General features: G+C 40.3%; 1 protein-coding gene across 2 annotated transcripts; it reads left to right on the top strand.

The window, feature by feature from the left end:
• Window positions 1-18,417: 18,417 nt before the first annotated feature.
• On the top strand, window positions 18,418-24,459 carry LOC111671435 (macrophage mannose receptor 1-like). Of its 2 annotated transcripts, XM_023428521.2 has the most exons (6): window positions 18,418-18,578; window positions 21,087-21,124; window positions 21,263-21,640; window positions 22,750-23,177; window positions 23,728-23,821; window positions 24,337-24,459. In XM_023428521.2, the coding sequence occupies exons 2-6, from the start codon at window positions 21,088-21,090 to the stop codon at window positions 24,348-24,350; spliced, it is 951 nt and encodes a 316-aa protein (XP_023284289.1). In that variant the 5' UTR covers window positions 18,418-18,578; window position 21,087; the 3' UTR covers window positions 24,351-24,459. The 2 variants fall into 2 exon arrangements, with proteins under 2 accessions (XP_023284289.1, XP_023284290.1); XM_023428522.2 differs by lacking the exon at window positions 21,087-21,124.
• Window positions 24,460-26,511: the final 2,052 nt, after the last annotated feature.

Genomic DNA, 26,511 nt, shown 5'->3' with positions numbered 1-26,511 from the left:
AGCAGCAAAGTGGAGGAGACGTGTCAGGAAGAAAGCTGTGGCCTCGTCCTAGAACGGAGGTCACACAAGGTCTATGTGTACGTGCAAGTGTGTGTGTTTGTGTGTGTGTGTGTGTGTGTCTGTATATGTGAGTGTTTGTGTGTGTTGAAGGTGCATTGTCCATTTATTCTCAACTAATATCCCAGCACAGGCGCGATCAATATGGCCTATTATGTCCCTGAGGACAATACATCGAGTGTTTTGGTGCCATCACTCTGTGTGTGTGTGTGTGTGTGTGTGTGTGTGTGTGTGTGTTAGAGTGTGTGTATGAGTGAGTGTGAATGTGTGCCTTTGCACATGTAATGGTGTGTAAACAGCATGCGACATGACTCGCCTATATTCATGCTTAAAATGAACATAAATACACATGTAAATTCTCTTGTGGCCTCTTGTTTGTACAGGTTTGACAATGAGCGTGAGTGTGTGTTTTTGTTTTACTATATTTGTGGGGTCCGGACACTTGAAGCTCACTATAGTTGCGAAGTCCCGACAGCTTTGTGGGGACCAAAATGCAGGACACCACAAGTTTAAAGGGCTGTTTGAGGGTTAAGGCTTAACATTTAAGGGTTGGGGTTAGAGTAACGTTTGGGTTTAGGCATTTAGTTGCGATGGTTCAGGTTAGGGTAAGGAGCTATGGTAGCAGTTCCCAACCTTTTCCAACTCCTGGCCCACTTGAAAATGTCAAAAATGTCGGCGGCCCACATCCGGCACCATAACAATATGGAGGCCAAATAATGCGCTTTCAGAGCAGGTTAATGTTCTTTTTAAAACATTTAACAACAATGTTTATATTTTTATTCATTTATTTTTTATAAAATTAAATTTTTTCACCAAAACTGCAATGTTTTGCAAATGATTCATCGGCCCATTTGCAATGGGAACCACTGGGGTAGGGAATGCATTATGCATTATGTCAGTCCCCACATAGATAGCTGTACAAACATGCACGTGTGTGTGTGTGTGTGTGTGTGTGTGTGTGTGTGTGTGTGTGTGTGTGTGTGCGCGCGCATGCATTTTTAAATTCAACACTAATGAAGTATGCTCAGTGTGACTTGCAAATATCAGCTCTCATCTCAGTGATGGAAGCTTCCTTGTTTTGAACTGAACCCGGCTCAGCTTCACACTGTGTATGTGTTGAGGAAATATTGTGACTCCTGTTTTGATGCTGACATCTGTAGTCTGAAGATCTGATGGATTGCACGCCTCACGGCAATGTCACCCCCAACATAAAATCTCTTTTCACAGAAAATAGAAATTTCAACTGATTTTGGCAGAGCAAAAAAAGAAAGAAAAACAATCTGCAATTCTTGTCACCGTAAAACAAAAATTGTGTGCCATCTCTTTTTATCGTCCCATGTCATGTCCATATGGGTTGGCCTGCTTTTACCCAGGTTTCCCATCACCCTCCCTTATCTACAGTGTGAAAAATTCATGCATCTTCCCAGCAAAGAGCTGGGAATGATTAAACATTCAGATTCCAACTTTGAAAATGGAGGCTGAAGCGGCAGCGTGTTCAGTCCAAACAGGTGAAACTCACAGCTAAACTACGTCTTTCTTTTTCACCCTTTTGACTGACAATCATCTTCTTTCCTTAAATGGACTTTGTTGTAAATTAATGTGTTTGTGTGTCTGTGTGTGTGTGTGTGTGTGCATAGAATGAGGAAAGAGAAAATAGGTTGATAGAAAAAGAATAAGACAGGGAAACGGAGAGATGGTGTGTGATTATAAAAGTTGAGCAGGCCTGTGAGAAGAAGGAACTGACTTGAACTTTTCCAGCTCTGCTGATGAGGAGTGATGTGGACAGGGAGAAGGAAAGAGATGTTGAATTCACACATCACACAATTTCACCTCCTTTGTGGGGACAGTGGGTGATACATGGGTGACAAAGGGGGACACACATTTTATAAACCATCACACCTGTTCCTGTCCCCACACACACACACACACACACACACACACACACACACACACACACACTAGTGAACCAATGGCTAATATTTGATTTCTTCATACAGACATTAGGAAATCAAAGGCACTTATTGATTTCGATCCATATCCGAGAGATTGCAACATCTGTCTCGCTCACACTAACCACTGGTGTAGAATATGTATTATAAATAAATAAGTAATAAATGATAATTAATAAAGCTTCATTGTTGTCTAAAAACCTTTAAAAACACGTCAGTCAGCCACATCGTTACACTGAACGCAGGCACTGTAGTTCATTTCAAGTCGATTACAGATGCACTCTACGTCATTAGTCTCAAATTCACAGCTGGAAATAGTTCCCAACAAATGCATTATTTTCTCCAGTTAATAAAATGTGATTATAAACCGCAGTGCCCATCTTATTTAGGAAATGATTGAGGCTTTTTATTTATTTATTTATTTTGATTAAAGCGTACATTTGTGAATTGTTTTTCATGAATAAGAAATAAGCTTGGAGTTAAGAGCCACAGACAAATTAGGAAAGATGTAAAGTACTGACTGAGGGAGTAATGCATTTTGGTTTTGTTTAGTTTTTTGACACAAAATAAACTATAAACTACATATAAACATGACCAACCTTATCTTTTAATGGATGATGTGGTTTTGTGCATTTTAGCCCAGTTATTATAGATGTTTCCAAAGTATGAGCAATGTTTTTTCTTGTATTTCCTACTCTCCAGTGAAGTCACATGAGAGAGCCACATGAAAATGCGTAGGTACTTTGCAAGTGCCAGTAGCAAATGTGTACATTAAAAAGGTGAAAAGTAGGGTGAGGGTTACTTATGTTTCATTCATCCTGTGTTAACACGGCAACACTGATCGTTACAGTAATAAAAAGTCACTACGAGCCTTTTGTATCAGTCAGACTCACTGAAAGGAAAACAGGCTGACTAAAGGGCAGAGAAAAGCAAAATCAGCCTAAGCTTATGTATTTGTGGGCTGTGGGATTTGATTTGACATGAGAGAATTGGGTAATCTATTAGCGAGCTGGTGCTATTTATCAGCACAGTATTAAATCCTGACGTCACATGATCTGCAGAATAGTCTCAGATTACTGGGAATTAAGATTAGCCTTCAGAGTTTAATCTCATACAGGTGTGAGACAAACGTTCACTGTGATATGTGGCTGCCATGGGTGACATCCTGACAAGATGATCTCTTTCACACACACACACACACACACACACACACACTGACTACATGTGACTTCATCCATACAGTACAGAGGACGTGTGCACACACATACAGCTGTAGCACAGAGAGAACACACACACAGCAGATTACAATGAATGGTTAGACACACAACACACTAACCTAGATAATAATGCTGTCATACATGAGCACACACACACACACACACACACACACTGCTGCTTTACATATCTCGAGGTTTTAAAGTTGAATTGAAATTTGAATTTTCTTTACTTTTTGTGGGAAAAAATTAATTATGATAATAACGATTATGATTGTAGTATTTAATTAATAATGCTACTGCAGCTGTTGTTCATATTTTTAAAAAGAGGATAAATTGGACATATTTGTGGAGACTTTCAGGCCTCTGGGTGAGGGTTTCACGTCACAGCTGACTGACATTTAAGGACCAGAGTTGGAAGAAGACGTCAAACCTCCATGGAGTTTTACAGACCGGAGCATTTCAGAGTCCCATGTAGCCTATGAACATCTTTCAACAACTATCCATAACTTTTGGTAAGACGTCTTCCCTTTTACGCCACTTCCATTATTTGAACCCATCAAGCTGTTCATAAATTTGTATTCCACTCAGAAAGTGGAAGCTAGCAAACACAGCTGACTAGTTTTCCCCCAGAATGCTACTTAGCTGCGCTAGCTAACGTCAGAACCGGTTCCCACTAGATGTTACATTTTGTTTATGTTATTTCACCATTGGCTGAGTCATTGGCAGCACCGGAGGAGAGGGTGTAGCTGGTGTTTGCTGTCTCTCGGCACATGTCCAGGATGTTGTAACTCACAATAACTGGTCATTGTGTCAGAACTAACAGTTACTGGTTGTCCTAGAACCTCAGTGCTCCGTAAGTTAACGCCTTAACTTCTGTGACTAACAGCGCCAGCTGGTTGACTGTGTGTGGCTGTTGGCTTTGAACCAAATTGTGAATCAATTTACAGTGAGTGCCTGTCCACAGAGATACTGCACCTATCGAATTCACACTCCCAGGAAAAACAGTACTATAGGGTGCTCAGCCCTAAATAAAATTTCAAACATCAAGAATACATTGAGTTCTGAGAAAATGGATTTTAACTTCTGTTGACTTTAGGAAAAGATAGTAGTGAGTCTTCACCTATTATAATCGATGCTTGTTTTATGATATTTAATAATCAACCATTTTCCTGAGCTGATAATGACTCAAACAACTAGAAACATAAGATGAGAATGAAAAATCGATTTGCTTAATCTCTTCAGGATTCATGTTTCACATGTAACATTAGCTCCTTGTTCTGTAAGTCTAGTTTTAAACCCCTGTAAAACTTTGCAAAGCAAACATGGTGGATAATGTTTTCCCAGTAATAAAGTAAATGATTTCAGATTGGTGATAAGACTGAAGTTTCCAAAAGTAAAAATGACATAAGAAAATAAAGTTTTTTTTCATCATTAAATGAAAACTCTAATTTCCTAGCACATTTCACTGGCTTTTCTTGTGATTCATCATTATGTCACATAAAAAGAAATACATGAAAAGTTTACTTTTATAAACTAAACAGAATTTAAAGACACAGCATAAGAAAGATCATAAAGCAATGAAACTACATAGCTGTTGTAACAGCTATGAATAAGTTATTAAGTCCTATGAAATCAGGCCTTTGAAGACATTCATAACCGTACACAATAACATCCTCATAAATCAACCATGTCCCACAAGTCCTACATGTACAATATAGCTTCAGAGTGGCCTCCCGGTCCACGTGGCTGCGACTGATAGAGTAGTGACCAGCGGCTGAAAGCAGGGGTGAATCGACCACTGTGGCTTACAGACAGGGCCGCATTGTTCACCGCTGATTGAAACAATAGGACCTCTGTCAGAGGGGATCATCTGTTTTCTTGGCTAGTTGGCCCGCTAATAGGGCTACTTATGCTCTGTGATAGGGCTGGAGACGGGTCAGAAAACAAACAGACGAATAAACACACAAACAGACAAACAAGCAGGCTGACTTGCGTGTGCGTTACAGCCGAGAGTGATTTTCACCAAAGAGGTTTAAAGCACAGAAAACGTATTTGCGGCTGCATGAGCAGGTACATTTGGATGTGGAGGGGGGGATAAAAACACTCACACACACTTAGGAGTAGAGAGAGAATAAGGATTAAAGGCTTTGAATGTCACTGCACATTCACCTTTAACTGTTCAACAGTCTCTGGAAAACACTTAGATGTATATTGACAAGGAAAGGTGAGAAAGTGATATAGAGAGGGAATTAAAAAAAAAAAGAGTGAGAGAAAAAGAAAGAGAATAAGCACACGCCCAACATTTTCCAGGTCAGCCCAAACTGCCCCAGGCTAAACTCGCCGTTCTGTTACTGTTTTTCTTCTCCCCTTTTTTTCCCCCTCCTCTCATTCTCTCTGTATTTCGCCCAGGGGCAAAGTCGAGCTGCAACAGGATTCAGCCGTTCCCACGGAGACCGGAGAGACGGCGCTACCATGGCAACGAGGCATCGCTTGCTCGAGCGGAGAGCTACTCCATCTCTCTGTCTCTCATTCTCTACTTCTTTCTTCATCAGCACTCCATCTCTCCCTCTCTACTCTTTTTTTCCTTTTTCTTTGTAAATTTTGGAACCTTCTACCTTTGATCTATCTTTCTCTCTTCTCTCTTTCATTTTTTATTCCTCGTTTCTCTCTCTCCACCTGTGTCTCTCCACGCATCTTTCCCTTATCCACTCATTCTCCACACCAAAAATATAATTAGCGTGCCGCTGCCTGTCAAACTGCCGTAATTAAACAGCTCAGACAACAGCGCTGCTCGCAGAGAGAAGGCCAGACACACTGCGCACATCTCACCTCATGCCTTCACTGAGTGGCTAAAAGGAGGAAAACATTTGGATCGAATCACCAAGCTCAATTACACTCACCGGGGTAAAGGTGCCAGCAAAGTTTAGAGTCCACAGGAAATGCTGTTTGTGGGGCTTTTTTTATAACACTGCCAGAAACTGATTTCTCAGCAAATACTCACTTATTTGAGTTGTTAAAGAAAGATAAAATAATAAGGCACAAAAGAATTACTCTATGAAATTTAAGGAGATTTAAGTGTTGTGCCTCATTGGTGAGATCATTACAATGATGTTTCAGTATTTTCAGTATCTTTTTCTTAGGAATTTCCATTATAGAAGTTTGAATTTCTGTAGGCTTGGTTCGTTTCTGAGTCCGTTTAACCGTAGAAGAAGCTGATGTTGGAGTAAATGTCTCTGCGGACCAATGCAGAGGAAGGGTCTTGGTTAACAGCAGTTTGAAGAAGAACTGAGCAGCACTACTTCTTCAGGGCAGCCTGGACGCTACAGTGACTCGGTATCGGAAAGTGACGAGACGGTCGGGCCGATCCTTAAACCTAATATGGCATTTATGTACCGCAGTTTTGTGTCACTAATTATTATTATTTATTACTTAGCAATAAAAATCTTGGTCGATTAATCCGTTTAGCTCTACAACTCATAAAGTTCTTTAAAATGACCCTGAAGAATCTGGAAACTGGATCAAGCAACAGCAAGATTGATCTGCCTGTGAGTGGTTGATTGTAGAAGATTAGTTATCACCTTCCATGGTAAGACTTATCAGACACTGGCAACTAAAGTCAAAACTGTAACAAAATGATTTAAGGTTGAATCATTATTGTGCTGTTACAATGACAAAGAGGAGTAGGCATTTATGAAAATGTCACAGATCATTACTTGGAGCTGCACCGTTGACACAGGGGATGCACTGATACTAAACCCAGAGGACGCACATTGAAATCCCTTCATCAACCCCCACCCCTTCACACCTCCACGCTATTGATGACATTTGATTCAGCTTGCCCTTTAGAGACTGTTGGTTTATTTTACATGCACATGCTTATGAAAGCCCCTCCTTTGCCATCATCATAGTCCATGACTTGTTTTTTCTCTCATCCATCACAGGTCATTCGCAGACTGACAGACTGGACAGATGTGTGTCATGTTGATGCATGTTGCCATGTAGACGATTGAGCGTGACACTTGATGTAAGGTTGCTTAAAGGAGGTTTTGGTGAAAATGCACACGACAGTGGGAGTCTCAACTTATAGATTATTTATATTGCTGTCAGGGACTCTCAGCATCCCACACAGCTGGGTGGTGGGGGTAGTGTGTGTGTGTGTGTGTGTGTGTGTGTGTGTGTGTGTGTGTCTGTGAGAAAGCTTGAGAGAGGAGAGTAAAGCTGGAAGAGAGATGCAAAGAAAGGGCGATCAGGTGAAAGAAGAGAGATGGAGGTCATCCTCAGAACCCATATCTTCACCACTGCTTGCAGCAAACACTCTCTGTAGCTTATCATTAAGTGATATGTGTGCTGACAAGCCCTGTAGACGCGACATGTGGTCTTCACACACAGGCGCACACACTCAGGTGTCGCTGAAAAGGTCGACTTTCTCTCTGTCGGATCCTATCCATCAACCCTGAAGCATTTTGCTTACTCAAATACCCACGCTTCATATAGCTGATACAGTATAGAAACCTCTGGTGAGTATTGTTTTTCTCCACAGAGCTGCATTTACTGTCGCTCACCTCCTCATACATCACTAATGGACTATATGGATTTCTACATACGACTGTTATCGACTGAGTTCTATTGAAGCCATTAATAGGAACATAGTGACACATTTATAGACGTCCTACAGGCCTGTGAAAGCCATAGGACATGTGTCTGTGTGTTTACATGTCATATAGCCTATTTCTGTGTGTACCCATATGCTGGGCAAAGATTACCAAAAGTAATTGTGGCCAGAAGTGGTAATTATAGGTTAATGCACCATTGAATTATGAGTCACAAAGAGCCATTCATGTCCGTGGGTTGTTAGCCAGAAAAAGAGTGTAGGCTAATACACACTCTCAATGAAATAGGACTCCAATATACATAGTCTATGAGTCTAAAAACATGGAAGCCAGGGGAGCCAACATTGCTATATTACTGGATTTATGGTGGATAAATCACACACCATACAGCCTGTTACAGCAGCAAAAAAAGGTAGCTAAAATTAGTCAACATAAGCTAGTGTTCATACCAGACCTAATAGGGTTGTAGCAGCATGATTTCAACATTTTCAAGATTGTTTTGTTTTTCAAAAGTTTCGTTAAGTTTGGCTTTAAGACAACTTGTCAGGGGGAAAGATTCTCCTGGCAAACATGAGTCCTCACGAGTTCTTAATTCAACATTTTAAATAATGGTATTGAACGTGAACATAGATATCAGTAACTTCTTCATTCTGTAGGTTTTCAACAGTTTACACAAAATCCAAATGTTTTTTTGTTGTTGTTGGCAAGTAGTTTCAGTGTCAGTTGCCAGATTTGTCAATAAGTCTCATGTCTCAAACAAACTTATTTCAGTCTACAGTGTCAGGATATTAAACTAAAATCTCTTTACTCAAACTACACCTCCTCATGCAAAACAGACACACACACTAACAAGCACAGTACACACAAACACATATCCAAATGTTCAGCGGCACGCAGTCCTTCCACTCCTGCATAAAAACCACAAATACACACACATCAATATCCATAAACATACAAATGCCAACACACACGCACTGGCCCCCTGCTAGGTCTAAATAAAAATCCGACGACCACACCGGATGTGCATCACTGGTCGCCATGGCCACCGAGGAATATTCTTCAGGGTTGCCAAGGCAACAGCTTGGGGAACTCTTCACCAGGCTGTCACTTGTGTCAGGAGAAGAGACTGGATGAATGCCGATGATTATATATGTTTTTTATGGCTACACGAGTGTGTGTGTGTGTGTGTGTGTGTGTGTAGTGAAGGCTCTGATTGACAGTAATAGAGTAAATGGAACAGTTGTAGTGATTTATAATGAGTGGATGAATGGATGGTTTTATGTGTTCATGTGTATGAGAGTATGGGTGTGTATGTTGAGAAAGTGTGTGTGTACATGTGTGTGTGTGTTTATGGGTGTGTGTGAGAGAGATGGGCTGGCTCTCTCAGGCAGCACCTCATATCAAACCAACCGCCACTCAAACTGACGTAGACAGGGGATGAGGGAAAGAGAAAGTAGGACCCAGTTGCCATGGCGATCCAATCAGCTTTCCATTAAAGCTCCTGGGTGTTGTCAGCGTTCTTACCAGCATAATAAACACATATATAAACACACATATATATGTATGCACACACACAGAGATAAACGTATAAAGCAGCTACGCTGGGAAACAGCAGAGAGTTCATGTCAATCTGTAGCTGCAGTCGGGACACTTGAAAAGAAAAAATGATAATATAAGATTTAAATACAGTATTATGGTCGTCAATCTGACAGTAGAAATAGATCCGAACGTACATGCTTTCCACCATAAAAACATAGTTCATAGTCTGCCTGAAAGCTTGTTACCTGAATGAATCTTTGTTGTTTTAATAATCTACAATCTCTGTCCTTCAGAAACACAAGTTATTACACAGACTTCACATATTTCAGCTGAAGTTAAGCTGTTATCTTTGCTGCTGCCTCCAATCTTTCTTTACTCCCTCTTCCATTTGTTTTTTCTTTTCCCTGCTCTTCATCATCGTCCTCTCATCCTCCTCCTCCTTTCCTGCTTCTCTCGTTTTCTCCTTCTCCTGCCCTATATTCATTCTCTAATCTGGTCCAGTCAGACTTCTTGTCTGACTCCAGTAATCTTGTCAGGACAGATGGCCCACACACACACACACACACACAAACACACAACACACACACTCACATACACAGATGTACATTCACTGCACATTCGCTCCTTCGGTGACCCAGATTGGCCTGCGTCACGTTTCACACCGTCAGATACTTGGATCTCATATTCTCTCCCAACACGCACAATACAGCTGCCATCCCACTGCCCCGACAACTGCTGGCGATCAACAGGTCAGAAGAGCAGCAGATCAATGTGGAAAATATTATTATATTGCAGGTTATACAGGTTGCCCAATAAAATACTCCTACATCAAACTAGAGTGATTTCTGCAGTCGGGCATGTGATATAAAAATAATATTAAAAAAATATACTGCGTGTGATGTAAAGGTGAACTCCATCAAATCAGAGGTGGATGATGCTGGCTGGACATTATGAAACCTTTAATATAAGACCAGTGTTGGCGAAACAATATATCAGTCTAACCTGATAACAAACTTTTTCATACAAACTGTCGTGCAACTACATCTAAAAGTGTTTAGTGTTTATAGCTTGACCAAGAGGGTGAAAAGCCTGCTGTGATAGAGGGGCACGACACAATGAATCAAACAGATGGGGAGACGACTCTCACCAATTCGCCGGCTCTTCAGGGAAAAATCTGATTATTGAGCTAGCTTAATGCTCCGCTGTGTCCACTAGCTAGCTGCTAACATTGCCTGTCTGCTGTTTTGGGGTTGACCATGTAGTGTGAAGTACAGTGGGTTTAACAAGGGTTTCTCAGAAATTAGCTGCTTGCTGCAACTGGAAATGACGCAGATGTGAGCAGTGAAGGCGAAGCAAACAACAAAGCAATTAGCTAAAAGAAGTTAAAAGCTAAGCTGAGGGGGAATGGAAAATGCGGTGCGATAATTAGCTGTGGGTTTGTCACTACAAGCGATCCTTTTTACCTCACACATAATTTGATCTATAATTAGTGTAAAAATATTGAGTGCAGCTTTAATGTAGAGAGTTTGAAGCGTTTCTCTCTTTAAAGCCGGGAGAGAATCACTGAGAGGGAGGAAAAAGGACATTAACTACGCCACCTGAGTGGAAGATGGAGCAGCAAAGTTAGCGAGGTAAAAGACCTTGCTAATGGATGACAGACTATTAGTCTTGTGGCTACACTGTCCAGACAGAACTAATCAATCTGGGAATCATTTGTGTGTCCTTTGGTGGTCTGTCACACATTCCTAATGAGCTAATCCATTCAGCAAGCCCAGGAGAGGCTCCCGTGTACAACCAGTTAAGAAATCAACACATGACTAGGGTGGTTTATGTATCGCATTGATTACCTTTGCTTGGGAATGAGCGCGTAACCTTAGCGATGCGGATCTAGGAAATTACGGCCCTTGGTAGGTTCTTCTCCACATCGACACAAAAATACAATTCTGGTGGAAACTGTTTTTGTCTGTATGATGAGGCAATGAAAATATACTGAGCACCATTATGCTCATCCCTCTCCAATTTCCATCCCTTCACCCCTCCATGTCTACCTGCCTCTGGCTAATTCCCTCCAACCTTCGGGGGAGGGGGGTTCGGATTGGAGGGGAGATGAAAGCAAGGTGGAGCGTGATTGGCGAAAGAGAAGGTGAAAACACAGATGAAAGAGGAGTGCCAGAGGGTAGTGATGGCCTTTACCGTAAACTGTGATGGATTAGGAAGCTTGGACTGCAGCATTAAGATGAACAGGTCAGAGAGGAGAGGAGAGGAGAGGAGAGGAGAGGAGAGGAGAGGAGAGGAGAGGAACCTTAGATGACTTAAATTGTCCTGAGTGGCAACTTTATCAAAATATCTCCACTCTAGAGGATTGTAGCAGCTGATAAGAACCACCAGGTGAGGTGATATTTGAACAGAAAGCAATAAGGTGTGTGTGTGTGTGTGTGTGAGAAACTGTACTTTCAGTATAAGGGGAGTGAGCTTGTGATTGTAATGATGCTCTTTAAATTGTCACCTTGTTAAAGTTTACCACTGGTACTGAAGGTGAGACTGATTCATGCAGCAGCTCGAGTGTCAGTTTGCAGTGAAATCTGCCTGAGCTGCTAAAACACATGAAGGAGTTTCATGTGGCAGGTGATCAGCTGACCCTCTGACACTTAACACTTCTGCTCCTCTACATTTGAAAACGTTGGACTGTCGGTTCCAAAAAAAAAACCAAGCGTTGTGAAGGTGTCACTTTGAGATTTGGGTGATTGTGATGCTTTTTTTTTTTTCTATTTGTATTTCCTGAAATTCTACAAAGCAAACAATCAATTAATTGAGAAAAAAATCAGTGGATGAATTCATGATGAAAATAATCATCAGTTCTAGTCCTATACAAAATAATAAAAAACTAACTACAACAGTAAAATGTTGCTTTTACAGCAGTGCATGAGAAATAATAATAATATGGATATAATCTATAATGATATATCCATCGTGGAGGCAATTTCCCTGAGTACTTTTACTTTTAATAGCCTACTTTTAAAAACATTTTCCTGATTATACTTACATACTTTTACCAAAGTGTCTTTTTAATGCAGGACTTTGACCCATAATGAAGTATTTTCACAATGCGGTATTAGTACTTTTACCTACTTACTTTCGCTATCACTGAATTGTAAACTGACATTACAAGAAAAATAACTTTGCACTTCAATTTTAACAACACAGCCTGCCATATAATTTGGTTTATTACATGTTCGAATCACTGATCTGGGTATTTCAATATGCTTTGGCTTGTTTTGACATTACATCCAGAATGTTTACATAATTATTCTTACAAATGATGCATCATACATCAGTTTATCAATACACAGGAAATAATGTCACAAGGTGTAGTGTTTAGTAACTTTTGCTTGTGCCCAAAGCTGGCATCTATACAAAAGCTCAGTTCAAAGTTTAACTGACTGATGTGCTACCATGCAAATGAAAACCAAAGTCAACATCAAGCTGTGCGTCATAAAATAACAAGACATCAAAACAGGTGGCTGTATTCATCATTTAATCATTTAGTAAATAAGGATTAGAGTGTGTGTGTTATTTAGTTACACCTCTGACACCTCACACACACAAAAAAAAATGATGTCCCTCACCTTACCAGAAACAGTCACGCTTTGCCACTATCACCTGCCAACACCTGTGTGACACACCTACTGTCCAAACATAGGCCTGGGCCTGATGAGTGCTCTTCTCAGAGCTGTGTGGGAGGAATCTGATCTATTGCCATATCCCTGTTTAGACCTTATGCATCAAATCATACAGTAGTATCACTTCACCGTGATCAGCAGCGGAGTTGAACACAACTGTGTGGATGTGCATTTTAAATGCATAGTACAGATTGTCTGAGGTTGCATGAATACAAAATCTGTGCTTGAGGATGTTTATCTTTACACAGAGTGTGGTTATACAACTGTAAGCTCACCTTCTTGCATGAAATCAGCCTCATCCAGCAGGTTATTCTGACATGTAATGGTAAGAGGACCACAGGTGTAGTTTACAACATTAACCATGGCTGCATTACATTAAGTCTGACCAGCTCCAGGGCTGCAGCATCACGCATTCTGACGCACTCGCATGATTTACTTCGATTAGATAACTAATAATCCTCAGGGGAACTAGTTTGATCACCCGTGCAGCGCGACAAATACAAAAAGATAAACATACGAGACAAGTCATAGAAAGACAACGTACGACAGACAAACCGCCACAACAAAAGTAGCAACACTAACACACAGACTAACAGATGCTCAAAGGAGACATTGGTGCCCACCTACCCGCCAAATGAAAGAACAACATATTAGCACAATCAATCAATTAATAAATAAAAAGTGCCTAAAAATGGGACCAATGCAAACCAGAATAGAATAAAGTCAGTAAATATGAATTAAAAACTTACATATTGTGTCAGAAATACAACGAATCAGGGAACAGGCAGTCGTTCAAGAGTTGACAGCTGTGGGTACAGAGGACCTCCTAAATCATTCTGCGGAGCATCTTTGCATCATTAACCAATCACTCGGGACGCTTTCTAGACTAAAGCCACCAAAGTGAAGTGTGGTTCGATCTCTCCTCCTGGCTCTTTCCTTCACTATTAAATCAGGAGTAACAACATTAGACGACGCTCAGATCGGACATAACCTTTATTCGCTTAAGAGAAACATACCAGTTTAAAACATGCCGGAGACACTGCATCTCCCAGAATGCCATGGGAACGTGGGGATCAGCCAGAGGAGCTGAAGAAAGCTGCTGGAGAAGAGAACACCCGGGGTTCTCATGTTCACCCTGTCGCCGCTACAAGAGTGACAGGAGTACAGGAAGTGACTGGATGGAGTGACAGATGGACTCATGGATGTAGTATTTATTTTGAGACCAAATTAACCATTAACATATGTGCCGCTGACTACGTCCTGTCACGGTACACATTTTCACACCCAATGAAATATGTTAACGAATAGAGCGCAATACAGTATGGATCGGTGAACGTCAATAATAAATCATTAGAAGAAGGGAGAGGAAGGATTTGGGGGAATATGTGAGATTTAGGTAATTCATATCACGACTGTCTGTCTTGGCAACCCATCCCCCATACACACCCTCTCTCTCTCTCTCTGGCTCTAACTCTCACTTTCTGTCTCTCTCTCACACACACACACACACACACACACACACACACACACACACACACACACACACACACACACACACACAGAAACAGAAACAGAAACACATTCATACACACGCAAGGAGGAATCCTCTTATGGGATAGATAGATAGATAGATAGATGGATAGATAGATAGATAGATAGAGGGAGGTATTTGGGGAAGGTGGATGATGATGGGAAAGGTAAAGCGAGGAGGAGAAATGGAGAAGCATGTAGACAGGCAGCAACAGAGAGAGACAGAGAAGTGGGGGTGAGTTCATATTGGGGAAGGGGGTGGTGGTGGATGGTGGGAGACTAGGCTACATGACGTTTGTTTCCATGGTGATGGTCTCTCTCTGTCTCCCACACGTAGGGAGATGGTGTTTTAATGTGTGTGTATTTCTGTATTTATGTGTACATACATGTAATGGCATTTTTTTTTTTTTTTTTGTCAGTAAATAACCAAGTGCTGGTTGTTGGCATATTATTGATACTACGGTGGAACCACAGCTATGAATGATGCCTGTTTGCACTCTGAGCTTGACACTGTGTGATACTGCACACCCTCGTTTTCCTTTTGGTGATGTGACAGCTTATGGTTTGCACAATAGTGACGCCATACAAGCCAACGCACAGGGTACAGCCTGAATCCAAATATAGGCAGCTTTTATGTCTAGTTTACCACAAGGTCATTTTCCCTCTTGAAAAATCCATACGGTCTTTACACTGTAACGTATTTTGCACTTTGGAAATGCTATTGGAGCTTGGAGCAAGGGAATTATATTTAAAAAACTGTTCATCTTGGGTATTAAACCAAATCCAACCAGCTTGGCTGCAGTTGTTTTCACTTTGGCTTCAATTGGCTGATCAATTGCAATGAATCAGTCTATTTTCCACCTGTGTTGCTGCCATCAAGTCTTTCACTCACTGATGACTGTAATAATGGATAAAAATAGGAGCAAGTGGGATGATGTCTTATACCATTTGGCTTGGAAACACTACGATATGATGGAAGGCTTTTACCTTTACTGCAAAGAGATGGAGATGTAAGAGCTGCAGCTTGGTGTGGTTACTGACAATGAATTTGGGGGTTAAAATGCAGGAGGGCATTCAATCTATGAGACGTCTGAGTGTGATAGCATGTGTGTGATCAATTGTGTGCACATGTATCACTGTTTATGTGATAGTATGTATGTGTGTGTGTGTGTGTGTATGTTGGAGAAACAGGCAGATATCTATGTGGGGCGTGACCGGCATGGCGAGAGGATCCGACTGTCGCGCCAGATCCACCGAGCTTGAGGAGGAGGAGGATGAAGAGGAGGGGGAAGTGGCTTGGGAATGGTCATGAATCTTGAAGGCAACATTGCCATCTGGTGTCAGATCAAAATTATGTATCAGATGTAAGTAAAAGTTTAAAATGATGTGATACATTGTTAGTTAGCAGTCAGTTCACACTAACTGCATGATACATACAGTACACCTTAAAGGTTTAATATGTAACTTTGATTGATTGATTGACTTTATCGTCCACCTCAGTGGAAATTCTGTCTTTAGTTTCTCCCAAAGTTCAGGAAAATCCACACAACACAACACACCATTAAAAACATGCAACATGTACAAGATACAATAGTGTAAATACATGAGCTGGTATCAGCAGATATGTTTTAAAAATACCAGAGAACAAATCTTATATAATAACAAGACAAGTAATACTTGTTCCCTGGTGCGATCATTTTGTGCTCAATGCCTGTGTGACATAGGGAATAAAAGACTCCTTGTATATGTTCCGGCTGGTCCTTGGGGCCCCGAATCGACAGTCAGACAGAATCACTTCAAACTCTGAGTGCAGTGGGTGTGAGATATTTGCAACTATGTGTTGAGCCTTCCTGTGTGCAGCACTGTCAAATATATTGCAAAGTTGTTTTTGTGACTTGCCAGTCGCCTTCCCTGCAATCTTACCAATTTTGGAGAGCATGTTTTTGCTCTTTACACTCAAGTTGCCGTAAGATGCTTCCAACCAGGCTCCTGGGTGCCATTTCAAGTATTTGTTGGCTAACGCAAAAGCTCCTCAGCTTCCTGATTAAGAACAATGGTTTAAAAATGATTAGACCTATGTTACATATTTTGTTCAGTTTTGTAATTAAGTTATCGGTTTTTCAAACCTACAGAAATCCATCATTTTAATCAAGGTTACGGTCTGTTTCATTTTGTTGCCTGTTAATGGCGTCATATTCCCTTTGTGCATACATCAGCGTTGTTGTTGGTCAGAATTATCAAATTTGACTTTTTATCCAGTTTTAAGTCACATTTTTACAATATGCTTTTTTGATATTGATTGTTTTAAACTATATATTTTAACAGCCCTGGATCTCATGTGTCCAAAACACAGATTGTATATAACACTACACTGTTTTATTCAGTGTTTTCACCAGATTTAATCAATGGGTCTGTTTGTTTTACAGAGCACTAAGGATAATTCAGCTCCTGGTAAAACCCTCCTTCATTCCCTGGATAATATGTTTAAAATATGTCAATTGTCACTACATCCAACTGCAGTATACACACACGCACACACACGCACACACACACACACACACACACACACACACACACACACACACACACACACACACACACACACACACACACACACGCTCATCCACTTTCAGGCAGACAACCAAACAGTCAATTGAGCACGCAGAACCAGCATCGTTCGTTCTGAGAATTGGCAGATTTCCACGCCGACATTAGAGCAGATGATTCAGAGTACGCAGCCGTTTCACTCCATTGACTTGATATATCACTGTTAACACCAGCAAGAGCCTCTCTCGCTGCCTGTCTGACTCTCCAACACACACTTCACACAGATATTTGTCTCAGATCTTTAATTAAGTTACTCTCTGTCTTTTCCACTCAGGTTCTCTTTAATGGGATGTTCATGTGTAAAGATATGACAAATTAAAAATGATGTTCTTTTTTGTCCTTTTGATAGAAATGCAGTTGCCCATCAGAATTTTAATATAACCACCTTAGAAAAACCATCATCTGAACACCAAGGGTTCTTCACAAAAGGGTCAAGGGTCTCACTTTAATAATAGAAGCACTTACGGATGAGGAGCTGCTTTCTTTTGGTAGAGACGTGTTGCAGTTCTTTAACTAAAACTCAAAGCAGGCGGCTGGAGCCAATCCATGCAGACATTGGACTCTGGACAGGTCGCCAGTCTATCACAGGGCTGACGGGGAGAGCCAACCCGTCACGCTCACATTCACACCTACGTGCGATTTAGAGTCACAACTTAACCTAACCTGCATGTCTTTGGACCTTTCAACACAGAAAGGTCGCAGATGGCCAGAAGGTTCAAACCCAGAACCTTCTTACTGTGGGGGAACAGTGCTGACCACTGCACCACAGTGCCGCTCATTAAAAACCCGAATATGTAAATACTGTGTTTACATCTTGTTCAGCTGCCCATAAACAGCCAAAACAGTCAGCTTCAATATTCAATACTATCACACGATGATTCCATTGTATTTGATTGACTGATGTCAGGTTCATGATTCTGCTCACTGCAACCGAACTCTGAAGCTAAAACCAGTGTTGTGACGGTTAGAGAGCAGAGCCACAGAGTGACCACAAGAGGGAGCTCTAGGTTAATCCATCAGTCAAAACAGACACCTGAAGTCAGATGCCCACCTCTCCTTTGAGACAGCTCTGTCCATCTGTTTGGTGCCCTTCAGCCTTGAAACTGAGAACCATCCATAACTGGAAGCTGTCAGCTGTAAATCACAGGGCGAATGGCTGAGATCACCCAAGAGTGAAAGGTCACACACTCAACTTCACCATCTGCCCGAGCTCAAGTGCAGAACGCAGGCCAGTTCTGTCAATATGATGCATTCACGGTAACAAATCATGAAGAGCAGAGGTTGGTGTGATCACTTCAGGCCTGTGTAGGTGAAACACAGATCTGAGGAGTGGGAGATTAAAACCGGTAAACTGGGAAGATGACAGGCACAACAATGAATCCCGCAGAGGTATGTATTTAATATTGTATAATTATTTAACATTCACAGAGCTGTACTTCTATTTGTACATTGAAATGCAGCAACAAAATACTTAGATATTAAATGTGCAATATTTTCTATTATTGTATCACTTTTGTTTTTATTTTATGTTATGTTATTTGTTTTATTGAATGTAAAGGACTATTACAAATAGAAATGCCAGTGTTTGTCATAAATTCAGTATCTGTCACATCTTGTTTGCTTACATAATAATTTGAATGACCCTGAAGCAGAAGGTCGTACGCCCCATTTCACCACCTGATGGTGCATGGAAATTGGAGGCCAAGCTCTGTTCACATTAGCAATGAGGTGAAGAGTTTGGTTTTACATTATTTCTTTAGGCTTTCCTGAAGCAGTAAAATTTTATGTCAACATTCAGAATGGGCTGCAGAGTGAATAGTTACGTCCCGTGTGGAGTTTATATGTTCTTACCATGTAAGTGTGTTTCAGGTCAGGTGAACTTAATGTTTAATGTTTGTGAATTGTGGTTGTAGTCGTGGTCAAGACACAAAAGATCTTTGTCAGGAAAGAGCGCAGCTTCTTACATATTAAGCACGATGCAAGCAAAAGACTTATTTCTAAAAATAAAATTTGCCACGTCTTTTATCATCCAAAAATCATCGAAGATAATGACGGCCATTTTACTAAGTGTAGTCCTTAAATCATCATATAATGAGCAGTCATTTCAAGATATTATGTTTTAGTATTTTAATATTACTTTACCCTTCTACTTCAACATATTTTGGAGGAAAATATTTCTCTACTTTACCTGACAAATATAGTCACTACTTACTTTGAAGATTCAGATTTTACGTACAAAACATGATCAGTTTAATGAATATGAATCATAATTAAAGATAAAACTGCATAATAGTTAATAGCAGCTTCACTTCAAACAAATACAAGATGAAAATGCTGCTTACACAATAACCCGTGGATAATAATGATCATCGTCATCCATCCCTCATGTTCAGAATGAAGGTTTCTACCAAACATCAACAGACGATTTTTCCTCGTACATAAGAAACAACTTCACAAATGTTAAAAAATATAAATAATATAATATTTATAATATAAATATATAAATAAATTGTATGGTTGACTGTCCTTCTGCCTCTTGACACGTGCATGCTGGGAAGGCCTCCACCCCCCCCAAGACCCTGACGAGAATAAGCAGATTTTAAAATTTGATTCTAATAAACTTCTTTTTATCGGCCAATCACGCTGTTTACTAATACCTGGTGGCTGGTGGCTGGTAATGTTTTGAATGACCAAGTTAAAGGTCACACGCTTATTTTCACCATCTTGATTTGTATGTTCCCACATCCTGTTTCATAAAGTCAGGAGCAAATGAACGCATTGGTTTGCATAATTACTTTAGAGGAGGCAGAGAAACTGAATAAAAGTAAATGACCACATCTTAAAGGTCTGACATGCGTCCGTACATTCTGTGAGAGCAAAAGTTGGAACTTTCCAAGGTGAGCCTTTTGTGCTTTGATTTATATTTGCTATATTCTTCTTTTTCTTTCGCTTCTTCTTTTTCTCTAATATCTGCCTCAAAGTTATCACATGAAAAGTATTTGATAGGTTTCCCTTGCAATGACAAAACTAAAACATTTGTAAGAACATTTTTTAAAATGTAAAGTAAAGTAGTAAAGTTGGATTTCACCTTTTATGCCGGTGACCTTTAAAATGATAGTTGGGGTTATTTGATGTGGGGTTGTGTGAGGTGTTAATACATTGACGGTGTGTTACCTGCAGTGGATTCAGATCGGCTCCTCCCAGTTTACGGAAGCGGTGAGGAGCACTGGCACAGAAGCTGGGTGTTGTGCTGCTGTCGACGGGGCCATCCAGTTGAAGTGTACATTATGTTTTGAATATTTTCACCGCTTTATCTTATCGTCAAACAGCCCTTTCCTAACTAGAACTACAGTTTGTGAACCGTTGAACTACCGAATTACCACGCACAAGTGCAACAATGGCGTGGGTTGTATTACAGATTAGCTGTTTGAGTCAGACGGAGCTAAGCACAGGTGTGCTTGTGCGTAGGAATATGGTAGTTCAACAGTTGAAAAAAACAAGGGAAAGGGCTGTTTGACAGTAAATGAATTGTAATATTCAAAATAAATTGCATACTTTTGTGAGGCTAAAACGCGTTTTGGCTGATGGCCCCGTCCACAGCAGCACATCACGCAGCCTCTGTGCTGGTGCTCCTGCTGCGACTCTAAATATGGGCGAGGCTGTTCTGAATGACTATAGATAAGTCACAAACCATCACGTCAAACAACCTGAGCTATCACCTTTAAGCCGTCATAACTAGATTCCACTTGTTTTTTTTCAAATTTGATTCAACACTAGTAAAAGCTCATACATCAAGTCACCCCTATCCCTAAGATTTTTTTTTTTTTTTTACTTTTAAGCAAAAACAAATTTCAATTGAAGAGAAATGAATGTGTTCTGACTCTCTCTATTTTTCAGGATGAAAACAACACTATTGTTTATCCTCACCCTTGCAGGTCAGAGAAATCTTGCCTGAAAATGTTCATAAAGTTGACTATACACCTCTCTGACAGTCATTATACGTTTCACAATGGCTGTATTTTGTTGCATGGTTATTGTATGATGAAAATGAAAAACAATCTTTTTTCCGTCAGGACTGTCTGCGGGTTCTGCAAGAATCCTCAAAGAGTACGTCTATGTGAATATGCCAAAGACCTGGGTTGAAGCTCAGAGTTACTGCAGAGAGATGTTCAATGACCTGGCCACCGTAACAAACCGAGACTTCAACAATAAGCTGATGAGTGTAATCCAGGGCCATGGTCGTTTTGTATGGATAGGGCTTCATGATGAAAGGACCAAATGGGAGTGGTCGCTCAATAACAGAGTCTTCAACACAAAGACAGATTTCAACAGCTGGAAACTAGATGAGCCAAACAACTGGAAGCTCAGAAAGCAGTGCACTGTGATTACAAAAAATGGCTATTGGCTTGACATTTCATGTATGGAACGACTTCCTGCAGTCTGCTTGAAAGGTAAGAAGGATTAGTTCAGTTAAAAGATAGACAGATAAATATATACTTAATCTCTTTTATCGGATTCTTCATTTTATCGGAATTCAGATGCCCAGCAGCTCATTAGTAGTAATGATAATAGTTATTTTTACATAATAAACAATAATAATTAAATTAGTTCATGAGCCACTTTCTTTGGCTGAGGCGTTATACAGCATGACGGGTCCTGAACCTCTCTGCTGTGCAGTGTGGCGAGACGAGATGTGGGCTGCAGCTGTAGCTGCTTCTCTGTCTGTTTCTGGTGCACTTCAAACCAAGAAGGTGCCGACTCGTGTACATTATTTTCTACACTGTCAGACGAAACAACAATATAGAATAAAGACATCAATCGACAAAAAACACACTAATATACTGCAAAAAAAAAAAACTACTAAGAAAACTACAAGGACTTACTGCAACTCTGCCAGCGCATCATTTGAATATTTTTATATTATATTTATTATATAATATATTATATACAAAAGCTGCTTTATCAGAATTTAAAAACGTAGGACTCACCTGAGCAGAGCAATGAGAAAAGTTTTATTAAACACTTCCATTTAGTGGGACATATTGGTTTAAAATGCCAATTAGTTTCAACCTCATAGGGTTCTCATGAGGGCAGACACAAGTACTACATCAAGCTAATATAATGGAAATTATTCCCTCAAATACTGTGATAAAATAACCAACCACCAATAAGAAAACAACTATCAAAATAATATCAAAGTAACATAGATTAGATAAAAATAAAATTAAAGTGCATTTGGCATTAGGCAAAGAATTTATTCATCCATGACATTTTAAAAAACATTCTTGTGACTTCTGCAAAACAGTTGTTTTTGTATGATTTGTAACTAACCTTGAGAACTTCTGGCAATGTTTACATGTCCCCTTCATACTACATACATACATACATACTCACAATGGCAATACTAACATGATAATGTTTAAACAGATGTAGTACCTTTGCCTGACTCCTCACCCAATACATTTACTATTCCCAGCAGACAACATATAACTTTCTTTGCCTTAGTAATGAGTGTGATTTCAAGGTAGACCTACTGTCTTTTGTTTTTGTTCTCTTTTAGAACAAGGTCCATCGAGTTACACTGCGGTGAAAATTAGGATGACATGGGCGCAGGCTCGGCATTACTGTAAAACCAAACACATAGACCTTGCCACTGTGAGGAGCTTGAGTATGAATACAAAGATATCCTCAATGCTGGAAATGAAGCACTGGATCGGTCTTCACAGAAAATCGTGGGCTTACTGGTCTGACTCCAGGCCCACCAACTTCACAAACTGGCACACGGGCCGGCCTGACAGTGATGGGAGTTGTGCTGCAGTCAACGCAACCACAGGAACGTGGTGGAATGATAACTGCAGGGCAACGCACTCTTTTATCTGCCAAAAACTGTCTCAAGTACCAGACAGCTTTTCAATTCACCACAAGGTTAAATTCCAGTCTGCGGCTGACCTGAAAGATCCGGCTCTTCAGCAGCAGATTTTAGAGCAGGTACAGTCATTTTAAAGCTGCTATCGCTGGTAACGAGCTCGGTCAGAGTTGTTAGAGTGTGAACTTCCCCTGAACTGCTAACGTTAGCTAAACTCTCATAGTAAAAATCTCACCTGTAACATCACAAAATAATATCATTAGCGAATGATATTATCATTGACTTCATAAGTAACACTATGGTATTGGTGGACAGTGGGGTCCAAAAAATCTGAGACCACTTTCAGACTTTTGGACCTCACTAGTTAGCTAGCCATGCTAACATTTGCAGCTATTAGGGCAAACGCTGTTTACTCCTTGCAGGAGTAAAGATAAAAGACACCAGCTTCCACACAGCATCTGTACTGTTTCACAAGACATTTTTATTCCTTATCCCTAAGACGTCGTCAGTTTGCAGTCTGCTTGTCTCCTTTGTTTTTCTGCCGCCACAATACGTTCGCAACCACAGTAACAAAACCGGTGGTCTAATCCAAATAGCAAGAGAAAAAGAAGATGTGTGTGAAAGGTCGCAATGATGTGATTGTAACAATTTTTCATTCTCATTTCCCTACAGCTGCATGCTAAACTGGTGAAACATGGATTAACAGCATTTAAACTCCACTGGACTCACACTGGAACACCGGCACGAGAGAGCAACAAAGAGGAAGGTATTTATTTGGCATTTTCCTGAACAGGAGAAATATTTTCGGATGGGTTTGTCACTTATAACAAAAGATTTAAAGCAGTAGTTCAGCTTTTTGGGAAATTCGTCTATTCGCATTCTTGGTGAAGTTGAATACGAACATCAAGCAGCCAGTTGGCTGAACTTAGCACAAAGAAAGGAAGGAGGGAGAAACAGCTATCTTATAGCCTAGCAAATAAATATTCTGGATCATAACTGCTCACAAAACCACAGTGTGTCATTGTTACACTTCAGTTTCTGCACTAATTAAACAAACATTATATAACATCTTAATAAGTGAGTTTTGGAGGCACTGCATGTTTCCTAATTTCCATTCTGTGTGCTGAGCTAAGCTAGCCAGTTGCTGCTGTAGCTTTATATCAACTTGACATCAATATGATGGTGGTTTCTTATCATCTAACTTTTTGCAAGAGTGCAAATAATTATTTTTCTCAAAATATCAAACTATTTCATTAAACCACTATATATGTCTTTCGTTAGGTTCAGGTGCCTGAGCGGACTGTTGTGCAGAGGACGTCGTGGTCAAGGTGTAACTGCTAATGTATCACAATGTTTTGCCTGTGTTTTCAGCTTGAGTGTCAATACACATTTTATACACCACCAGTGGTAGTGTGTGATATAATTTTTCTTCATCACTTGCAACTCAACAACAAAAACAAAAAGTTGCACAAACTTAGATTTTTATATTACTGAAAATGTTTATTCACAGGATTTTTTACGTGCGGTTGCATTAAAAAATGTCTGACTTCAGAGCATGTAGTGAGGTTTGAAAGTTCAAGATATAAACATGTTTATTATTACATGATTAATATTTAAATATTTTATGCGTGCTTGCTGATGAGTCCTTTGAAATGTGTTTTTTTCACAGACTTTCAATGCTTGATGTTTAGCAGCATTTTTCTGGCTTTGAAATTTGTGATCCTGTTAATGATCACCATCATAGTTAATTGATCAATTGATTCTTAGCAATAAATGTCTTAAATGTGTTTTCTTTGTTTCTTTCATCATAGCAAAGGCCTTTTTCACACACACACACACACACACACACACACACACACACACACACACGAGGAGAGAGCAGAATGACTGAAATTGTGCTTTTGGCAGAGTGAGAATCCACTGTAATTATTAATATTGGTCCTAACCTCTACTTGACTAAGACATTATTTTGACCTTGTAGACGAGAAAGTGAAGTTATGTGATTGAGATTCCCGCCTGATTTAATTTGATCAAGGCCAATCATCGCTTAACCAAAGAAAACCTATAATTTAAAAATTATAAGAGCGTAATATGGCTCGTCCTTGACTGAAAAGTGTATGTTGCAATGATTTATCTTCTACCTGGTGTTAACAAGCTGTATTTTGGGGGTGGGGTGGCGGGTGCATATAGCACACACAAAAAAATACCAAGGTATAATTTAGTGCGAGCTCGTGTTGGGACCGACATTAGCTCTGTGTGAAAAATAGAAAATTCTTTTGGGGGAACCAACGCTGAGCAAAACAAACAAACAAAAAAAAAACGTAGGCTGATCCAGTGAAAAACACTCAACTTCTAACACGCTTTAATACAGTGAATTAAAAGACAGGCTGTCACAGTCAGATGAACATTTTTTGCAGTACAAAGGGTCTGATCAGGCTGACAGTACGAATGTCCTCTCTGACATTGTGAAGAAGTTTCTGCCAGCACAACACTTCCTGCTGTTTGTAATTAGAAGAGGTTTTCCAGGAGCAGGGAGGGTGAAGTCAGGCACTTTTCAAAGAGAACACCTGTCAATCAAACAGCTTGAAACACTGTGACGTGTCTCCCTTTGGATTTTCTCTTGATCAAGTTTCTAAGTAGCTTTTTGAGGCTCTCATACAAACCACTAAGATCTTCTACACTATGTTTTACTAAGTGACTAAAAACTTCATCCGTGTACAAGGGGTTTGATTTCAGAAACAGCAACTAGACAAAACACAAGGTGTTTAACAGAAAATATGAAATTTTCAGGAGCTGCCTTGAGCTTTATTGGGTCACATTAGGCAGCGCAACATTCTCCAGAATATTACAATGCTGTACAGTTTATGAGGTGACTGAAGAACACATCCATTGTAATTTTGGGGTTTGAAATGTTGACAGACCCCCTACGCTCCACCTTCTGTCAACACCCCAGGAAGCGACACACACCCACCACCATCCTGATTATATGTCACCCGTCTCCATGGTGACCCTAGAGCCTTCTGGAGCACAATATGAGGCATCACACAAACACAAACACATCTGCATGCTAAAACATATGCACGCGCCAGCAATAATCTCTTTGTGTAAAAACTGGATTTCCTGGTAATTATCATTCTGTTAAATTTGTTCTTCTGATAACACCCGAAAAAACTCTTGGGGACAGGCTCAAGCTTATGTTCCTCATTATGATAACTGTGCGTGTGTTTTATGATAATGCACAACTACATGTGCGCCTGCATCATTACAGGTGCCAGCCGCAGTCACGAAGCGTTCACCTGTTGCCGCACCTTCGGGCACCGACACATACGCACAGGCAGACAAACGGAGGAAAATAAAAGAGTGGATATAAGAGTGTGCTGTTGTAATTCAACCGTGTTATCAGCTGGTGCGAGACCATCTCTGGCAACACGCTAAACGAGTTCTTGTGTCCCCCAC

The sequence above is a fragment of the Seriola lalandi genome, unplaced genomic scaffold (genome assembly GCF_002814215.2).
Source record: "Seriola lalandi dorsalis isolate HSWRI2012SDOR001 ecotype SW California unplaced genomic scaffold, Sedor1 jcf7180002054879, whole genome shotgun sequence".
In the NCBI taxonomy this organism is placed as follows: Eukaryota; Metazoa; Chordata; class Actinopteri; order Carangiformes; family Carangidae; genus Seriola; species Seriola lalandi.
Note: the sequence above shows the minus strand (reverse complement) of the source record. Positions and strands in the feature narration are given on the sequence as shown.

What these genes read in the sequence shown, in the direction of transcription:
- LOC111671435 (XM_023428521.2), top strand. Translation starts at nt 21,088, where the DNA reads ATGAAAACAACACTATTGTTTATCCTCACCCTTGCAG. An exon ending in TCCTGCAGTCTGCTTGAAAG is followed by an intron (nt 21,641 to 22,749) that starts GTAAGAAGGATT and finishes GTTCTCTTTTAG; the next exon opens with AACAAGGTCCATCGAGTTAC. An exon ending in AGCAGCAGATTTTAGAGCAG is followed by an intron (nt 23,178 to 23,727) that starts GTACAGTCATTT and finishes ATTTCCCTACAG; the next exon opens with CTGCATGCTAAACTGGTGAA.